Source organism: Physeter macrocephalus, chromosome 17, assembly GCF_002837175.3.
Source record: "Physeter macrocephalus isolate SW-GA chromosome 17, ASM283717v5, whole genome shotgun sequence".
Taxonomy (NCBI): Eukaryota; Metazoa; Chordata; class Mammalia; order Artiodactyla; family Physeteridae; genus Physeter; species Physeter macrocephalus.
In genome coordinates, this window is record NC_041230.1 from 47,014,254 (window position 1) to 47,035,547 (window position 21,294).

Sequence of the window (21,294 nt, forward strand, 5' to 3'; positions counted from 1 at the left end):
GAGACCCACGTGATGCAGTTCTATACACCTACACACGACTCATGCCAGGGACGTGATCAGAGCCATTGGAAGCACACAGCACACTATTGTTTTTCTCCTTTTGTTTTTTTATGACTGTGTATTTTACATACAGTAAAACTCACGCTTTTAATTGTACGGTTCTGTGAGTTGTAACACACACACAGTCATGGACTCACCACAGTCAACATATAGAACAGTTCCATTACGCCCCCAATTTCCCCTGTGCCCCTTTGAAGTAGTTCTCACCCCTTTCACCCAGCCCTGGCAACCACTGATTTTGTGTGTGTGTGTGTGTGTCCCTAGAGTTTTTTCTTTTCCAGAACATTATGTAAATGGAAGTATTCCGTGTGGAGCTTTTTGAGTTTGGCTTCTCTCATGTAGCATGATGCATGTATTAGTTATCTGTTGCTGTTAAATTACCCCCAAAACTTAGTGACTTCAAACAGCAAACATTTTTTCCCTCACTCTGTTTTCTAGTGCTATCGTAATAAATAACCACAAATGTACCGGCTGAACGGAATGCGTATCCGGTTACAGGAATGTATGTTCCCACCAGCTTTATACAACGTAATGAAAATATAACAATAGTATTAAAAAATCTGCTAATTTGAAAGGTAGAAAATATCTCATTTTGATTTTTGCTACTGGTGGTATTTAACACTTTACATCTTGAACTGGTTACTGGTAATCTAGTTTTATAAATTTTTGAAATGTCTTCATCAGTTTTTCTGTTAGACTCTTAGAATGTGTTTAATTTGGTCCCAGTATTCATGATGGGTCAAGTAAGAGAGAAGGCAAAGGTGGCAAGGCCAGGTGTGGGCGATTGCAGTGTCCAGAGCTAAAGGCAACAGAGCCAAAAGCATGGAGTAACAGTGGTGATCTTAGCTTGAGTTCCCTGGAGATCAGGTCTGGGACAGGGATGTTTGCTCAGATAATTTACTGGGGGAGTGCTCTCCGAAGAAGAATGAGGGAAACAGGTTATATTCACCTGGAGACTAGCTTCAGCCTGACCCGTATAGGGAGCTCTAGAGAAGGAATTATCCCAGAGTCGGTCCTCCCTGTTAGGAGAACATCTGGGTGCGGGGCATGACTTTCCAGGTATGATGGCCCCCATCACTCAGGGATGATTTTCTGGAGAAGTCAGTGCTCTTGGCAGTTGGGAATGAATACACTGGGGCTCGTAAATGAGATCTAGACAGAACACCACACCGCTTGCCTCATTGGAAATATAGGGGACTGGATAATATATTAATAGTCCCTGAAGGGTCTAGAGTTACTGGCGTTGACTAGCCATACTGGCGTTGACTATAGGAGAAGACAGAATAGCAGGTATTTCCTAAGTGTTCATTATCAGGCTAGAGAGTATCACCCACTGCAGAAATAAGGACGTTAGGAAAGGGGGAAAGCTTGAGGAGAGAAGATGAAGAGTTGAGATTTGGGGTGGGTAGGAATGAGATTCTGGAACTTGGGAGGGATGTAGGGGCTGGTGCTGTGGGTGTGAAGTTCACCTTCCTAGAGGTGTTGTTTGGAGTCCCGGGCTGGATGAAATTGCTCTAGGGAAGAGATTTTAGACGGAATCAAAGGCAGTTGGAAGTGGAACTCTGGGCAGAAGAAGGGGTGGAGCAGACAGAAGATGAGGCAGTGGTGGCATTAGGAGAACGTCCAAGAATGGATTGTATCTCAGAAGCTGAGATGGGGAAGAGGACCAGGAACCAGGGAGGAGCTGGGTCCACTGCCACAGAGAAGTCCAGTTTCAACAGAGGGGAGGTCCTTGGATGCAGAGATTGCGAAGCCACTGCTCCCCAGGCAGCTTTGAGAGATTCTGGATGGTGATGGGGCAGAACTCAGTCAGCTTGGTGGTAAGAAGAGAGTTTGGGGCCAGGAAGGAGATTATGAATGGAGACGAGTACTTCGAAACTATGGTCTATAAATGGGAAGAGAAAGGCTCAGTGCCACTTGAAAGAGCCCCAGTGTCTAGCAGGCATTTCTTTGTCTTCCCAGCCCTCTCTCTCCCGTCTGTCTTCCTTTCTTCCGCTTCCTTTGGTCCACTTTCTTTCCTGATTTTCTCTTAATTGTTGGTCTGAACGATCTGATGAGCCCGATAGGCAGCAGTGGAGATGGAGAGATTGAAGAGGGCAGAAGGAGAGGGGGTAGTCAGTGGATGGCACGCTTGAAGGATGCTTCCCTGCAGCTTCATAATGTGTTATGCCACTTATACCTAAACTAGAAAGGAGGGGAGCGAGAAGAAGACTCGGAGGTCCGCTGTCTAAAGCCGGTTAGTGACAGCCTTTGGGCTCAGCTCCCTTTCCATTTATTATCACCATTCATTGCTGTTTCCAGTAGGAAGTATCATTTACGGCTACAGTGTCTAGAAAGCTTGGTTTAGGGAATTCCCTGGTGGTCCAGTAGTTAGGACTCTGAGCTTTCACTGCTGTGGCCCGTGTTCCATCCCTGGTCGGGGAACGAAGATCCTGCAAGCCACGTGGTGCGGCCAAAAAAAAAAAAAAAAAGGAAACCTTGGTCCGTTGTCACTCCCATTGATGACAAGCAGCCATACCCATTGGTGAATCTTTGGAACCCCACCCTCCTCACCACTGAACAGTTGTCCTCTGGTCCAAGGAGTGCGCTAGCTCTGGAGGATGGGATCGCTCCTTTCCGAATGTCATCCGCGGCAGGCGCAGAGAATGCCCAGGGTCCACTCAACAGAGGAGCATAGAGGCTTTCTCCGTGGGTGTATCAGAACCACAGAGAGCAAGCCCACCCCCCTCTATTGGAATCTCCAGTTCTGTACACACAGAAGTCAACCCGTCGGGTCCCCACTTACCCCTTACAGACCAGAATCCATCGAAGAAGAAGAAGAAGAAAAAAAATCAGTCCCTGAAGATGCTGACTAATAGCAGCAACTGTGGGATTGGCATGGTACTATTTTTGTTTCCATTCTGTCTTTATAGTTGGAACTTTCCTTTTGATATTCTGTAAATATCATCGCAGAGCCTTTTGAATGGCAGTGGCTTTTAGTCAAAACTGAATAAAATATGCCATTTGAATAACAAAAACCTCATTAAAGTGAGGTAAAAGGAATTCTTTTCCTTTTGTACAAGCCAATTAAGTGTCTTTACAATTAAAAAAAAAAGTTTAGCGCTTTATACTTTCATATTCCATAAGCCTGTTTTTAATTAATAGAGGGGACAAGCTTTAGGTACTTGGTACGTGTTTTGCCTCTGGTGTTGTGCAATGAACATTAATGAAGCGTATTAAAATTTGGTGAAAGAGGAAAGGGTTTCCCAGGTTCTCTGTGGGTTCATGTCTCCAGGCTGAGGTCTTAGGTATAGCAAGTTACTTTGTTTGACGCTGTTTGCAGTTCCTTGAGACAATGTGCAGGCAAGGATAAAGGTGGTTGTTATGGAGAGAGATGGAGCCAACATTCCAAATGCCCAGCCTGCCTCAAAACTAGGGAAACAGTGAAAAAAACCAACTTTGAAGAATTTTATTTTCTCGTGTGGAAAAAAGGAAGGGTCTAGAGACAAAGGGAGTAATAACCATTGAGGCCTGGCAGGTACCTAGCAAGATACTGGGGCTTTGCCCTTCTCAACTTTGGGTAGGGTGCATGGCGCTGTTCTCAGTTTACACGTAAGTATCATAACGTGGCTGAGCTAGAGTTTCTCTCAGCGCTTGACTCTAGCCATATTCTAGGGAGCGTATCTAACAAAGAAGGTACTGTGTAGGGTCCTTGAAGTCAGAGGACCTTTCTATTTTATTTTGTTATATTTTGTTCTTATTCATTTATTCGCTTCTTTATTTATTTCACCTGGTTTTTTTTTTGATAAGGAGTTTCACTGTTTTTAAAAAATATTTATTTATTTATTTATTTATTATATTTTTGGCTGCATCGGGTCTTCGTTGTGGCATGCAGGATCTTCCCTGTGACACGCGGGATCTTTTTTTGTTGTGGCATGCGTGGGTTCTTCATTGTGGCCCATGGGCTTCTCTTTAGTTGTGGTGTGCGGGTGTTCTCTCTCTAGTTGTGGCGCGTGGGCTCTGTAGTTGGTGGCACACGGGGTCTCTAGTTGAGACGTGTGGGCTTAGTTGCTCTGTGGCATGTGGGATCTTAGTTCCCCAGCCAGGGATCGAACCCACGTCCTCTGCATGGGAAGGCGGATTCTTTATCACTGGACCACGAAGGAAGTCCCTATTTTACCTGTTTCTGATGCTTACTCTGACCATTGGAAGTTTGCTTCTAATTGCTTTTTTTCCTGACCATAAAATGGAGATAATAAACATGTCACCTAGGGTTCTTATGTACACAAAGCTCTTAATAAGTGCTTAACCCATACTTAACACTCAAAAAAAAAGAAAAAAAGAAGTATCAACAACTCTGAAAAGGTGGACCAAATATTTGAGATGCAACCTGGAAGGTGCCCATATGTAAGTCATATATTCAGCTGACCCCAACTACATCACCACTTTTAGGTTTTAGATAGGTGATGATTTGGAAATAGATCAGACAACAGAAAGAATGAGACAGTTTCCCTGTGAGACTTCCATTGCCCAGTGATAATGAGATTTGCACGAGTACTTTTTTAGAAGAAACAGTGGTTTCTTTTTTTCTAGTTAAAAGATTAATTCATGCTTTCTACCAAGCATTTAAAGAAGAATTAATATCAATCCTTTGCAAACTCTTCCAAAAAATAAAAGAGGGACTACTTCTCCGCTCACTTTATGAGGCCAGTATTACCATGATTCCAAAACCAGGTAAAGACGTCACAAGAAAAGAAGTCTTCAGACCAGTATCACTTATGAATATAGATGCAAATATCTTCTACACTATTCTAGCAAGCCAGATGCAGCAATATATAAAAAGGATTGAAATTTATACCATGGCTAAGTGAAATTTATATAAAGAAGTCAAGGTTGGCTTAACATTTGGATGTTAATCAGTGTAATATACCAGTGGAAAAAAGGATCACGTCAATAGATGCAAAAAGAACAAAGTTGAGGACTTCCATTTCCCGATTTCAAAATTGACTATAAAGCTTCAGTAATGAAGACTGTATGGTCATAGCGTAAGCATAGTCATATAGAAAATAGAATAGAATCGACAGTCCAGAAATAAACTCTTACAGGTGGTCAGTTGATTTTCAGCAAGAATGCCAAGACAATTCAACGGGGGAAAGAACAATCTTTTCAACACATGATGCTAGAACAATTGGATGTCCACATGACAAAGAATGAAGTTAGATTTCTTGTGTTCGCCATACATAGGAATTAGCTCAAGATAGATCCTAGACCTAAATGTAAGAGCTAAAACTATAAACCACTTAGAAGAAAGATAGGGATATATCTTTGTGATGTCGGGTTAGGCAGTGCTTTCTTAGATACAACCCCAAAAGCACAAGTGACAAAGGAAAAAAAAAAAATATATATATATATAATTTGTAGTCCATCATAATTTAAAACCTTTGTGTTGCAAATGATACCATCAGGAAAGTGAAAAGACGATCTATAGAATGAGGGAGATTGTGCAAATTATATATCTGACAACAGACTTGTATCCAAAATATATAAAGAACTTTTATAATTCAATAATAAAAAGATAATTACCTCACTTAAAAATTGGCTCAGCATCTGAATAGACAGTAGATGTTTCTCCAAAGAAAAGATACAAATTGCCAATAAATACTAATGCTCAACATCATTAGTCATTCGGAAAATGCAAATAAAAATCACAATGAGGCACCACTTCATACCCACTAAGGTGACTAAAATTAAACAAACAAACAAAAAACCCAAGACAGATTTAATGACAAATATTGGCAAGAATGTGGAGAAATTGGGATCCGAATACACTGCTGATAGAAATGTAAAATGGTACAGCCACGCTTTGGAAAACAGTCTGGCAGTCCCTCAAAAAGGTAAGCATAGAATTAACCATATGACCCAGCAATTCCACTTCTCCGTGTATACTCAAGAGAAAGAAAAACATATGTCTCCATAATAATTTGTAAATGACTATTCATAGCAGCAATATTTCTAGTTAGCTGAAAAGTGGGAAAAAAACGAAATGTCCGTCAACTGGCAAATGGTTAAATGAAATGTGATATATCCATACAGTGGAATAGTTTTTGGCCATAGAAAGCAACAAAGTACTGATACCTGCTACAACATGGATGAACCTTGGAAACGTTAAGTGTAGTGAGAAAAGTTGTTCACGAGAAGACCACGTATTGTGTGATTCCATTTATATGAAATATCCAGAATAGGCAAATCTATAAAATAGAAAGCAGATTAATGGTGTCTGGGGGATGGGAGTGGTTAGTGACTATTAATGTATACAGGGCTTGTTTGGGGGGATATGAAAATGTTGTAAAATTAAAACGTGATGATGCTTGTGTAATTGTGAACATATTAAAAACCAGTGAAGTGCACACTTTCCAAAGCGCAAATTGTATGGTTTGTGACGTACATCTCAGTAATTTTTTAAGAAATCCATGCTTATATAGAAAATTTGGAAAATAACAAAAACAGTAAAAAAAGAACTAAGCAACCTCATGATATCCTGCACATCCAGAGCTAACATTTTTCTGTATTTCCTGTCTTGCTGACTGTACGTATAAAAATCTTTTTTGGGGGGTGGGGTGCTGGGAAGGGATATGAATCGCAAGCGTAACATTTAATTTCCTCCTTTTTCAATTGATTTGAGAAATTGGGGAACCTCTGACTTAATCCTTGCTGATTTATCTTCTGTTGGATTTTAAGTTGCTTCTAGTTCATATACAATTTGATAATTCGACCTCATTTATATATAATTATTACTCATTCTTATGCATAAGCTTTTATGTAAATTTTGAGGATTTCTATGGGAATGAGTCTTGGAGACTGTATCAGTTTGCTAGGGCTGCTGTAACAAATTACCACATATTTGGTGGCTTACAGCAACAGAAATTCAGTCTATCAGTTCTGGAGGCCAAAAGTCTGAGATCAAGGCATCTGCAGGGTTGGTGCCTTCTGAGGAGGGGTCCATTCTGTGCCCTTCTCTAGCTTCTGGTGCAGGTGGGCACTCTTTGACAGCCCTGGGTTTGTAGGTGCGTCTCTCCAGTCTCTGCCTCTGCCTTCACAGTGCCTTCTCTGTGTGTCTTCTGCCCTTCTCTTCTTTTGTAAGGACACCTGTCAATTGGATTTAGTCCTACCTTAATCCAGCGTGATCTCACCTCAAGGTCCGGAACTTAATTACATTTGTAGAGACGCTTTTAGCAAATAAGGTCCCATTCACAGGTTCCTAGTGGACCTGTTTTTTGGGTTCACCATTTAATCCCCTACAGAAGCAGTGGCGTATCAAGGGGGTAGCAGGTGGCTGTAGGGATAGTCTGCCCCATGCACGGGCAAAATGGGGGAGCATTGTTTGTAGAAAATTCAAAACCAATAATAAGGACTTCCCTGCTGGCACAGTGGTTGAAAATCCGCCTGCCAATTCAGGAGTCACGGGTCCAAGCCGTGCTCCAGGAGGATCCCACATGCCGCGGAGCAGCTGGGCCCGTGCGCCACAACTGCTGAGCCTGTGCCCTGGAGGCTGCGAGCCACAACTACTGAGCCCGCGTGCCACAACTACTGAGGCCCGTGCACCTAGAGCCCGTGCCCTGCGGCAGGAGAAGCCCCGTCAGTGAGAGGCCTGTGCATCGCAATGAAGGGTGGCCCCCACTTGCCGCAACTGGAGAGAGCCCACGTGCAGCAACGATGACCCAATGCAGCCAAACATAAATAAATAAATGAATTTATTTTTTAAAAAAAACCAATAGTAAAATTACTAAACATTGCTCTGCTTTTTATTTTTATCATCATGCAGTGGCAGTTCTAAACATTATCAGTGATAAACTGTTCCTCCTAGAGGTATGAGCTGCTGCCCTTTGCACCACCCCCTGTGTAACCCACTACTTGGAAACAGGATTACTAGGTGAAATGATGTGGATATTTCTAATTCTCATGATAAATGTTTTCAACTTAATATCCACGGGGTAGGAATATATAGGCTTACCAGCTTTATACAAGGTAATAAAAATACGATAATATAAATAAATATGCTAATTTAATAGGCAGAAAATATCTCATTTTTTGCTACTGGTGGAGTTGAACACGTTACCTCTTGCACTGGTTATTTTAGAATCAAGTTTTATGAATTTTAAAAATATCATTGTCAGTATTTCTGTTAGACTCAGAATATGTTTTTCTTGTTGATCTGTAAACACTGTTTACATAGTGAAAATATGGGTTCTTTTTAGGATTGCAGATTTTTGCCTTTTTTTAAACTTTATTTAGATAACAAATTATTTTAGTTTTTAGATAGGCTTTTCTTTATTGCACACCACTATTTGTTTTCTAAAAACTCACGATTCTTTACCTACAGTCTTCCATGAGGATGGAACAAAATCAGATTGTAGCAATAGTAATAGGTCTATGAGAAGTTTCTATGAAAAGAAGACTAAGTTTTTTAAAATGAAAGATAGGAAATATTTCATTTCCTATATCACATATTCCATGCCGTTGGTGTGGGATCTGAACACCATCAGTTTCCAGCCCCGTATTTTACAAGCAAGAATCAGAAACTCAGAGGATTTGGTGATTTGCTTGAATCTGGGACAAAACGCTGATCTTTTGTCTCTTAAAGCAGTGGTCCTGTAAAACCGTACCCTGTCTCTTTTTCTCTTGTTTCGTGTGTTAGCTAAATTCCCGAAACGCTTTTTTTTTTTCTTCCTATAAAGCATTTACGTATGGCATTTTTTTCTTATTATAAAGACAGCACATGTGAATTATGGAAAAAATAAATATGAATCAACTCAGAAAGAAAACAATTTAAGACACTTTGGGTTCCATCCACCCCTAGAGACAAGGACTGTTAACATTTTTGTCTCTCTTTCATTAGCATTGTGTGTGTGTGGGATCATACAATATTATATATTTTGTTTTTAAACATGAATGTTTTACAGGGTCAATAGATTTGTTATTTTAATGGCTGCATAGTATTCTATCATATGCATATATTCCAATTCATTTAATGATTCCCCAGTTGTACATTCAGTTTCCTTCTAACGTGTTGCTGTTAGGTGGCAATGAGAAACACTGTGGGTAGCCTTGAATATATTTCTTTATACAATTCTCATCAGTACCTTAGGATGATTTCTTGCAAATACAATTTCTTGATGAGGATTTAGGATTTTGAGTCACATGAAAGGCTTTTATTTTTAAATTATTTATTATGAAATTAAATATGTGCAAACAAAGAGAAAATATAACAGACCTCCACTTACCTATCCCTAAGCTGACTTCCAAAATGTAGATTTAATTTGACTTCTAAAAGGAATATATCCAAACAGTTTGTGCCTGTCTCTTTAGACAGAGCATTTCCACCTTGATATGTTTTACCTAATACCTAGGAAGTGCTGGTTCTGGTGTTGGCTTTTTCACAGCCCATTTTCTCCTTTATTCCTTATGTCTTACTTTAAGGGCTGTTTCGACTTTATAGATGACGAAGCTGAGAACTGAATGAGCTAAGGAAGCACAGATTCAACTAGGCGGTAGAACCTGTGTTCCAACCTGGGTGACCAGCTCATCCCAGTTTGCCCAGTATCGTCCCGGTTTTGGCACTGAAAGTCCCGCATCTCAGGAACCCCCTCGTCCCCAGCAACCCAGCACAATTGCTCGCTTAGGGTCCAAGCCCTTCCTGAGCAGAATGGTCTCAGATGCGACCTTCTAGGGCATCCCGTTTCCAGCTGTCTGTAGTCCTGAAGATAGTGAAGAATTGGTTATTCCCCGGGGAGCGTGGATCATCCTTGGTTTTAGAGCGTTTCTGTCTGCACAACGTCGGATGTTTTCTTTCTCAGGTCACTTCACGTGCTTGTGTGCAATGCAGCCGTGTTCGCTCTCCCCTGGAGCCTCACGAAAGATGGCCTGGAGACCACCTTCCAGGTGAACCACCTGGGCCACTTCTACCTCGTCCAGCTCCTCCAGGACGTCTTGTGCTGCTCAGCCCCTGCCCGGGTCGTCGTGGTTTCCTCGGAGTCCCATAGGTGGGTTAGAATTGGGTTTTCTGTTCACGTGACCACCTTCCTCACACCGGCTGATGGTCCCCCCAGCCTCTCTTTTTGAAAATAATTTTCATTAGTCCTGCTCCAGAAAGTGTGCACTCAACCTGGCTTACTGAATTTATCGAGGTCTTTTTTTGTCTGTACACGCGTGATGGTAGGCGATGATTTGGGGGTAGTGTCGACAGCACGGTAGATTGTTTTTATAACTATACTTCGGGTCCCTCATTGATGTTGCTTTGAGATGGAATAATAATTGATTAAATCTGAATTCCTGACCTTTATTGATCTGTCATTCACCAACTTCACCATCTCACGAAGAAGAATGTGCAGTTATTCTAGCAGGAGAAATAATGCAATTAAAAACTGCAAAATGAAATCCAGTTGTTTCATAATGAGAAATTAGGGAATTCAATGCAGACATTGGCTGTGTAATTGTAGAAAGGGAAGTACTGTAGTTAGAACATATTAGAAATCTGGCCATGACTCTTTTGGTTAAAATTTCAATTAAAACATCAGATGGCACTTCTTTTCTATTACGGTTAGGAGACTATTCAATCCACTAAGATCACAGTTGAAAATTTCCTCGTATTTTCAGCATGTTTGCTTCTAGAGTTGGATAAACAACTTTGTCTAAAAAGAAGTACCCTGAGAAGCTCAAGGACTTGCCGGGTGAGGCTAGATTTAATACATGTTAGGGAGATTTTCCTGGTGTGGTTGGGAGCTTTCACTCCTACCCAAGTAGCTGGAGAAAAATAATGTGCAAGGGCCTGTTTTTTTTCTCCCTCTTCTTCGTCTTAAGTCCTGAAATGTTTTAGTGACCCAGAATGAAGCTTATTTTTTAAAATCATGCTTCCATAAAATGTAACCCCTGGGACTTGGAAGTGAGAGACCAGCCAAGGGTTAGTCTGAACCCTTTATCACTCCCAAACACAGGGGCTTATGGTTGAAATGACACACTGCAGATAGATTTACTTGTACCATTTGAAATTTATGACGGCCGAAATGAAAGGAAAATGCCGGTAATAATCCTCCCCTGCGTTAAAAGACATGAAACATCTCGTAATTAGGTGGTAACAAAATCGGGACATCCTTATCTTTGCATATCACACCGGGTTCGTGAAAGTGGAGTGGCCTTGTTCAGGCGCGAGGGTGATGGGGAGAGAGCTCCGGAAATAAATCTGCCAGCCCCAGTCGTTTGCCAGATGTGGAGGGCACCACGGGATACGTTTTAAATGAGCTGGTATTTAATGGGAGATTCTGTGGAATTGTCAGCTGCTTTCTTCCCTTTGTAAATCTGGGTCTCACATAGTATTTCATGGGACGTCTTTGTTCTCTCCTCCACTGCAGTGTAATTCGCACTTACCCTGGAGATCTGAATCTTGATTTCATTTAAAAGATGGATCGGAAGGCAGGGCCCTGGTCCCTTGAATTCGATCCCTTGTAGTTTCCAGGCCAGGTCTTCCTGAAGTGTGTGTTATCAGGCCCACTCCTGTCTGGCGACCTGCACTGGTTTTCTACTTCCCAATGACCTCTTGCCCGTATTAAAGGGTGTTTTTACAAAATGTTAATCCTCCCGAGCTGGTTTGTTTATTACACTTGTGTTGCACCCCAGAGCCAGTGTGAATTCTGGGCGGGCAGTGCTGGGAAAGCACTCACTTGCTGCTCAAGGACCCAGAGCCCTAAACCATGTCGTAAAACGGAAGGGTTGATATCTAATTACCTCCATAAACCTTGGCGGAATCTCTTCGTTGGAGTTAGGACCCCCTGTTAGGGGAAAAATGAAGTCCGATGTTTGCAGAAAATATTATACCAGACTGCCCCAAGGCAAAATATTTATTAGCCTCCCCGAGTCTTCCCTGTATTTTAGTTACTTATCTGGAACCGGAGCAAGTGAATTGAAATCCATCATATGAAAATGAGAACTTCCTTGCTGTGAAAAAATTTTTCAGATAACAATTAAAATGGGATGAAAAGAGTGGAGTGCTGGCTGAAGGGCTGTAAATGGCTGCAGCTGTGTTGTGTGCCAAGCTGAGAGACACACACACACACACAGGCACACACACACACAGCCTCTGATGCAAATTCAGTCCTATTCTTTGAACATACTAGCTTTTGTCTACATAGAATCCAGCCTAATTATTTTAGTTGGGTTATTTAAAAAAAAAAAAAATAAAGGAGCAGTATATAGAGAAATACAAGATAGAAATACAAGGTCCTCTCAAACAGCAGATGTTAATGTCCAGAGAGCAAATGTTAACATTTGAGTGTCCTGGTAGGAGGATAACTCTATTAAGACGTTATTGTTTAGCTTTGTCGATTTTTCAACTTGAAAACAGGGTAGGCAGCTTTTGTAGACTTGTTTTGCTGCCTCTTGAGCTGAGAGGTGAACGCGGTCATTTTTCAGGAAGCAGGCCCCGGCTCAGAGGAATCAAAAAGCTTGCCCACCCTCTCTCCTCCCTGGAGGACTGTCAATACAAGCTAATCAGGCCTTAAAAATGAGTGTGCTGCTCAGGAGATCAGCAGGTCAGGAACTCAGGGGTCCACTTATGGGGGAGGGCTGTTGGCAGAGGGCGGGCCTAATATTTAGTAGCTGTTTCTCCATCTTGAAACCTGCTTTCAACCTGGTTCCATCTCATTTCTCATCACGGTGGATTTTGTTATTGTTTTTGCCTTGTTTCTAGATTGGGGACTAGGAATGAATACCTTCTCTTAGGGGCTGAATCTACCCAGTGTTCCCCAGGTCATGAGATACTTCTGCATTGTCCTTAGAAGCCAAAGCAGGGAAATCATTCAAAACATTCGAAAGTGCTACATGCAAATGTTCGAAGAACACAGCGCCTCTGAACAGGATGGTAAAATTTGCCTTTTGAGCAAAGCTCAGAGCAAAGCTTTTTGTAAAGAAGGAAACTTGGCTCTTCGTTTGGAATTCCAAACCCACGATCAAACTTCAGTTCTCTAATCCCGTATTTAGGCCCTACTCTGTGTCGTAGGCAACATTCAAGGAGCTCACCTCCCGAGAACTCGCAGTCTAGGGTTTTGGAAGCAAATGAACAAATGACTTGCAGTCTGTATGGTAAGGACAGAGGCACAAGGTACAAAGGTGGCCTGACTTGCTTTGTTGCTAACGTTGCAGGGTGGCAGGTCCTTGACCGACAGGAATAGCATGGCCCAGGTCCAGGAAAGTGGATACTTAATTTCCATCTACCCTGCGTGGCTTCTTCAGTCTATCCCTCACTGCCACCCTAGAAATCACTGTGACAGCAAGCGGGGGAAGAGTTAGTTAGGGAGAGCTTCCTGGAAGAAGTGACACCTGAGCTGGATTGGGCTAAACAAAGGATGCCAAGAAAGCCGATGAAAGCGGAACGGAGAGTGAGTGAAGGATGCTACATTCGTCCCGTACCCTGTTAGATGTTGTCTAAATCCTGGATGCTCTTTTTTACTCAGAGCAGGTGGAGCTTCTGGGCCATAACTTAGATCACTGCATCCTGAACTCAACAGTCCTTTTTTTTTTTTTTTTTTTTTAGTGACAACTCTAATGTAACACCTTATTACTGTTTTGAAATAAAATTAAGAAATATGAATAATATAACTTCCCTGCATACATAGGTTTGTAATTCAGCGTGCTGGCTTACCTGTAATGTAAGGGAAAAAATGAATGTGAAGCAAAAGCGCGTGTGTTCCAACACGTCAGCGCTTGGGTGGGACTTCAGGGAAGGTAAGTCATCGGGGAGCCCAGCCCTCCCCTGGGATCCTTGCACGTGTGGATTGTTAACGGGTGTGCGCCACTGCAGCCTCAAATGCCGCCGGCCTCGGGTCAAGCCTCACCTCCCCGCCACCCGCTCCCATAAAGTCCCAAAGCGCGCTCTTTCCTCATTTACATGGTTGTGGCATGCTGCTCCTGGAAATTCAGCGGCTGTTACAACTGGGCGTCTGTGTAAAGCACAGCTCAGCTCTAGGCTCGGATAATTACACACAGGCTTTCATCTGCCTGAATGTCCAGTGGGGCCGTCTTCCTTGAGCAAGGCTCCGAGTGCGTGGCAGGACATCTCCTGTCCCTGGCCCCCCGCCGGCAGTCGTTACGACAACCAGAAAAAGGCTCCCATAAATTTTCAAGTTTCCCGCTAAGTTTCGCTGCCTCAGAGGATTAAGCTCGGAAGTCTGGGCTCTTCCCGTGGTCTGGGGACTTGGAAACGGGCAGCGGATGATTCGTTTCGGAGTCTCACTGCCTTCTCCACGCCAGCGTCTCTGGCCGTGATCTTTGTTGATGACTGAGGCTCGGCAAGGTCATTTAACACCAGAAATGGGACGTCACTGACTGAGTCCTGGAGAAGGGGTATTTAATTTCCATTAAGGCATGAATTTCGTCTGACCCTGGGATGCTCTTCTTGGTCATAGCTCCATCTGAACTGCTCCTTTAAGGAGGAACCAGATTATTCCATCATTTTCGTTTTACCTTTTCCACAGGGGTTGTCTCCAGTGCCCTTGTTATGCTCCCTTATCACTCAGGGCAAATGCCCAGAGTTAATGAAGCAAACTCCAAGGGGTCCTTAATGAAGATGAGACTGTCGTCTAGAAAATTCCTTCTGTTATGATCTTTTTTTTTTTTTTGCTTGTTAGGGAAGTCACTACTTTGTTGTTATTTAAAAAAAAAAAAAAAAGAAAGAAAGGAAAGAAACAAACAGCTGGTGTTTAACGACTCCGTCAGACCCAATTATAAAACATCGACTGCTTACTTTGATTTGTGTATATCCATGGCATGGATATACTTAAAAACATTAGACTCTGCCAGAACTTATTTTGGCTTTGTTTACGTTTATCTTTTAAACGCATAAGACTATTCATGGCACCTCACCAAGGTTATAACCCCTTTGTAATCATTAATTTTTAATCTGCAAAAGAGTCTTAGAGGCAGCAAGGCTCATCTATATTTACTTGGATGCTCAAATGAAAATACACAGGACGCAAGCATCGGCTAAAATAACCCAGGAAAGCCCCGTCAAAGGTTAGGAATGCGATATCTTTCTGCTTCCAAAAGCAGCAGCCTTTTATTTAAGATGTTTTTCCATTTAATTTAATTATCCTTGAACTTCCTGTTGAAAGTTTTGAAAAATATATGTTAGAGGTAGGGGTGGTAGAGCGGGACTTCAGCATGGGAAGACCGCTCCGTTTATGAGTTTGGGCCTTTATTAAGTGTGCCTTTGGACCCTGTTGGTTTATGTTGTGAAATCACCGTTGTCTCTTTTTAAGGAGACTGTTTCGATGTTTGCCCAATTGAGTTTTCAATCATCTCTGCATAGTTTTTCCTCAGATTTCTAATAAAAACACAGCGCTACATCAGAAGTCAGAGACTGGCCGTTTCATATCATATTTTTTGTTTTTTGTTTTTGTTTAAGATTTACAGATATTAATGATTCCTCTGGAAAACTAGACTTTAGCCGCCTTTCTCCGTCGAAAAATGACTACTGGGCCATGCTGGCTTACAACCGGTCCAAACTCTGTAACATCCTCTTCTCCAGCGAACTCCACCGCCGCCTGTCCCCGCGTGGGGTCACGTCGAACGCGGTGCACCCCGGGAACATGATGTACTCCTCCCTGCATCGAGGCTGGTGGGTGTACACGCTGCTGTTCACCTTGGCCAGACCCTTCACCAAGTCCATGGTAAGTGAACTGCCGCCGTCGCCGCAGACACCTCCAGCGCGCCTTTACGGAAAGGGTCCTAGAGAAAGCCAGGCACACGGGCACACGCGCTCTTTGCGCCTCTCACCTCTTGGGAGGATGAGTCTGGTCTTGATCATCACGGCATCAGGCCTGTTAGGGCTCTTGGACGCATTTCAGTGGACTTTAGATTGCATCTGTTTCTCTAGAGGTGCCTTGGAGGGCCAGAGAGAAGGCGTGCTCTTTCAGTATTGTGTTACTATGTGGCTGAACGTCTTCATGGAGATGATTTGTTTGCTTTCGACGTGGTTTTTTTTTTTTTTTTTTTTCAGTAAGCACAGTCCTTCAAAACTGTGTTTTGTGTTAGTAGGTGAATAACATGGGTTCATGCCTTTTGAATTATTAGCAGATGTGATTCCTTTGTTTCCATTGAGAATCTGTATCGATTGTTCTAAATTCTTCTTTTAATGGGTGTAAACCTCTCCTGGAGAATCCTTTGTGGGGCTACAGGTGCACTTTATTCTTTACTTCTCCAAAGGTAAGTCCTTTTGGGTGAATCACACGACCGTGGTTGGATTTGGAAATGTTCGCCAAGGTAAGTGTGAAGTTCTTTCTGTTTTTGATGGTCCTATAACAACTGTATCTGGAAACTTCTTCTGTGAAAGAAGTTTGAGGAGGAAGTCATGTGAATGAAGAATGCACATGTTTACAACAACATATTTGGTATGGTACTTTTCTAAAACACAGGCCTTTAAAAAAAATGTTTTCCTGTTGAGTGGACACCAGTGTTTCAGTTAACCAAACCTACCATGTAATCCTCAGAAACAGCTTGGCTTTTAGGAGTAACGTAAGTCAAGTCGTTAACCTCCAGTGTTCTGGGCAAATGATCCCATAGCCTCTGAATACAGTCTGCTGCCTTCTCCTGCAGCCCTTCCCTCCCGCCATCCTTGGGCTTCGTGTTTGTGGATGGCTTTTAAAACTGCAAGGAAAATCTTTTGACCTGCATAGGAGAAAGTAAGTAAGGGCTTTTTAAATTTTAATCAACCAGGTGGTTCTCATGCAAAGCAAAGAGACTTAATCCAAGAGGTGAATACGTAAAGAACAGAAGAAGTGGGAGGGTCTCTGGAGAGCAGTTCTCCAAGGCCGAGGCCGGTGTTGTGGATGGCTTTTAAAACTGCAAGGAAAATCTTTTGACCTGCATAGGAGAAAGTAAGTAAGGGCTTTTTAAATTTTAATCAACCAGGTGGTTCTCATGCAAAGCAAAGAGACTTAATCCAAGAGGTGAATACGTAAAGAACAGAAGAAGTGGGAGGGTCTCTGGAGAGCAGTTCTCCAAGGCCGCCGGTGGAAAACTAGAAAGCGTGTGTGTCCCAGGGTTCTGAAGCTTCCCCATCGGCAGACTGTCCATGATTGCGTGAGAGTAGGTTCTCCACGAGGGCATCTTTGACCCTGATTTGGGCTCATTGTCTTAAGTTAGGTCCTTCAGTAGAGATGATAAGGGAGAATATGGGCCTGGACTCGTGTCAGTGCCATTGACAGTACCGCGGATGAGTTGTTGTTCGAGTTTATGAAGGGGGAGAGGAGAGAGCAGCATTTTTCTCATTTTCTGCTGGCCCTGTACCTTCAAGAGCAACAGCCCAATCATCGCGTGTGATTTGTAATCTCTGGGTCTTGAATTTTCTCACTTGTGTTTGGTCATTGGTGGGAGCTAAGGAACTCGTTTATGTGACATCGGAGTCTTGCTTTTTCTTCTTCTGGAATTTCTCTAATCACAGGAATTCGGTGGGAAAGAACTGAGGCGGGGCTGTGACTACAGGACTACGATGGCGGGTGGTGAAACCATCTCCCCACTGGGTATGGTCTCCAGTGGATGAGGGCTTGTTGATGGAAAATGGTAGCCACTCTTACTTTGCGATGGGACCACAGGGCTTAAAAACCCTGGACAAGGGCAGGTGGGAGGAGGAAGAAGACTAGTTCTAGGAAAGTAAAAGGTGGAGTGAATGGTTTTGCTTCTTGGGGAGGGGATCATTCTCTAATAGTTAACATGAACACATCACATAAACGTGTTTAGCTGAGTCAGGCTGCATTGTCTGCTCCTTGGACATACCGAGGATTTCTGAAAGCGCCGGCAAATTAAGCCAGGCAGGCACCCGTGTTGGGATCACAGAATATTGCTCTTTGGCTGGTAACTATAGTCAGGACTGAAGCCAACGGGAAAACAAGAGCGTGGAGTTGGAAACTGAGGCAGGAGTGTCACCGTACAGCTGGGCAGCACAGGGAATTAGGCGAAGGTCTCCACTGAACGCGCACCACACCGGGGTCTGGTCTCAGTGATGCCCGATGCCCGGCCTGAGTGGCTCTTTGCTCCTCCTTCACCAGCCAGTGTACAGAGGCTTCGGCCACCCTCCAACCTGGTCCCCAGTGCTCCCAGTGGGAAAGTGCCCGATGGGAGCAGTCTCGGGCAACATATAAAACAAGAACTGGCCTCTGTGGCCCTGGGTGAGAGGGGGGTTTGGGAAAATGAGCAGAGAACCCTTGAGAAGGTTTGGAGAAAAGTGGAGACGTCACCAAAAGACCCCCCCAGATTTGGTTAAGTTGTATTGGCAGCGGTGGAATGTTCCATAAAAGGGCAGGGGACGTAAACCCTTAGCCTGTGTTAGAAAAGGGATTTGACGTGGCTTCCTGGTGGTGGCAAGTGTGAGAAAGCCGCTCCCTGGGACAGTGGACCCCCTGACTCTCTTGCTTGTGATCCTGATGGTCAAGCCCCAGCTCTTACCCTTGGAATTGGGAGAGCTTGGGCAAGACACTTGACCTCTCTGAGCCTGTTCCCTCGTAGCCAAAATGGCGATAAAGGTTGTCATGAGGATCGACAGGAATGGATTCAAGGTCTGTCATATCTTTAGATATTTAGGTATTTGGTGGGGTTTCGTAGACCCCAGAGTTCCATGCGACTGAGGGTCATAAAGAGGTGGAACGGGAGGCCTGGACTTGTCAAACTCACGGCCAGTCGCTCCTCTTTGACGAAAAGGTAGGACCCTGTATGTGGGAGAGAACTCAGTACCAGTATAGACCTGGGATCTCCCGTTTCACTGGTAGGACAGGCTGAACTACAGATCCAACCTCATGTTCTGTCCTTCCATACAGGGCTTGGCATTGCTTCCATCGCGATAAGACATTGCTTTGTGGATGAAGGGCGCACTTCTGCCATTTTAATGCAAACATGTTTCTGGACCTGCGCCGTGTGGTTGTATCCCCATTCCCTCCCCTTGTAGGAGCTGGCTCCCAAATATGCTCCTGGAGAACCTGGGCATAGATTCAGGGTTCCCGCCTCTCAGTGGCTAGTGTTCTCGTTGTGCTTCGTCTTTGCCCTTTCTGCTTCTCACTGCAGGCGAAGCGTTTTCCTCTGGACCTGAGGGTTGCTGGAGTGTGCGTTCCATTGCGCACAACCGGCCTTGTGCTTGGGAGCCCTGCCTGCCTTCTCCGCTGAGGCCGGCTCCCTTCAGTATTCAACACCAGTATTCTCATATCAACGTCCCTTTTTTATTTGCTGTGACTTGCTGTGAGTGCGGTGATTTTAGTTACAGTAATTAGGTCACCCTTCATGGAGTCAGGCTATTTTAAGTGCCTCTTTAAAGAATATTGTGGCAGATCAGTAATTTTACAATTGGATATTCTTGTGCAACTTTATTAAATGTAATCTGTCTTTTAAATGTTGCCCTTTTACAGTTATACATTTCTAATTGTTGCTGTAAATGCATTATCACTTTGAAATTAATTAATTTTTCCATTTTGCCCGCCTGCAGTATAATAATCACTAATGAGAAACTCTTAGGGATTAATTCTCAGCACAGTGACCCCTACTGGTGGAGCCGTGTCTCTGACACTTCTTCCCCTTGTGGTACAGAGGTCAGGACAGGTATATGGGGGTTTCGGAGGGAAAAGCGTTTTTCTCTCTTCCCTCCAATTTATAATAAAATTAAAGTAACAGATAAAAATGGGAATAGGGTTGTCTTAAGTAATGTTTTAAAAAAGATGCAGGGTTCCTTAGCTGCTTGTGCAACATCTTCAAGGAAACTAAACTTTGCTGGAAGCTTTCTAGTTATGAAGTCACATCCATCATATGTGTGTCATATGCTTATTTTCTCATCTCTCTAGCTTGCTTTTTATTTAAATACTGTAAAATTACATTTTGCATATGGATGCACTAACGTATATTGCATGTTAGTGTATGTAATGTATTCATACATACATATTACCCTCGGGGGCTTATTTCACAAAATCAGGCATATTGTATTATGTGGTGATCTGTGAGATTTTTAAAGGTAGGTTTGGCTATTTGCTATTGTTGCCCTACACCCAAGTAAGATGCAGCTTGGCAGGTAAGGCCAGGCTTTGTGGTGCTTTATGTATCAGCATATATGTCTTCATTTATTGCTTACAGCAGTTTGACGTTAGAATCACTCCCCTTATTTTGCAGTTAAAATGCATAGGGAACTTGCCCAGCTTGTTCACGAAAATGAAATATCAGCTGGCAGACCCTCTGCCGGCTACTTGTCCAAGTTCATTTTCTTTGTCAAATATACCACCGCCCCTGCCACACTGATCCAGTCCTGTGGTTGTGTCTCCTTTTTAAAATGTTTGAAAGCACCTTCGTGAAATGAACCCTCTCCCCGTCTCAGCTCAAGTTCCTAGGTCCACGCCAGCCTTTTGCCATCAGTATGTAAATTTGAAGCTGAGCCCCCTCGCGTGCCTCTTAGGGTGTTTTGTGCAACCAGATGTTTGCAATGGCAGGTAACGGTAGAAAGGGTATCATGTGTTAGGGTAGCAAGAGCTTAGCAGATGTTTTAGGGAACCGCGTTTTCAAATCGTTTTACATTAAAAAAAAAAAAAAAAAACAACAGCTCAAGTTTGTCGAACTTCTGAAACGATTGGGTTACGTTTCCTGGGGCTGCGCAAAGCCAGTCATTGTGCTGAGTTTTAACAGATGCGCAGCTACCCTGCTAGGGGATGGGCCTGCAATGCTGGTTCTGTTGCAGAGTTATAAATTATAGCTAGAAAAAGCACACAGTGTCATTCTTCTAACCTTCGGGAAAGCCAAGCCTGGTAATTCTGCCCTTGAATAACCCGCTGCAGGGTGATTTATAGTTGTACAATTTAAAACATAATGAAGGAGATAATAGATGTTGATTTGTTCTTTAAATTAGTATTTTAGACAAATACTCCCCCCCACCCCTCCCCATTAAATACCTGCAGCTGACTGCACTCTGGATACTATCAAGGACAAAACTCCCTGTCTGAATCTTTATTGTTACATTGGAGTAGAAAAGCGGGGGCCTTTTTCTGTGTTGGGAGGAGGAAATAGAATTTTCAAAGTGGAAATTTCAGCATATTCTTCACTAATCTAAATATTTTGAGACTCCTGAGTGAGGGTTGAATTCTCTGGCTGCCTTGCCCTTGCCAGGCCAGATATGTTAGAAAACCAGACTCCTAGGACCTCTGTGTGGTTTGGGCCACATGTGGGCTTTTCTGCAAACCCGGCCCC

General features: G+C 43.2%; 1 protein-coding gene across 1 annotated transcript in view; it reads left to right on the forward strand.

The window, feature by feature from the left end:
* WWOX (WW domain containing oxidoreductase) overlaps positions 1-21,294 on the forward strand; it is an 818,391-nt gene that overhangs the window by 286,862 nt on the left and 510,235 nt on the right. The window contains 2 exon segments of the mRNA XM_055078924.1: positions 9,894-10,079; positions 15,491-15,755. Of these exon segments, the coding sequence (XP_054934899.1) occupies positions 9,894-10,079; positions 15,491-15,755 (451 nt within the window).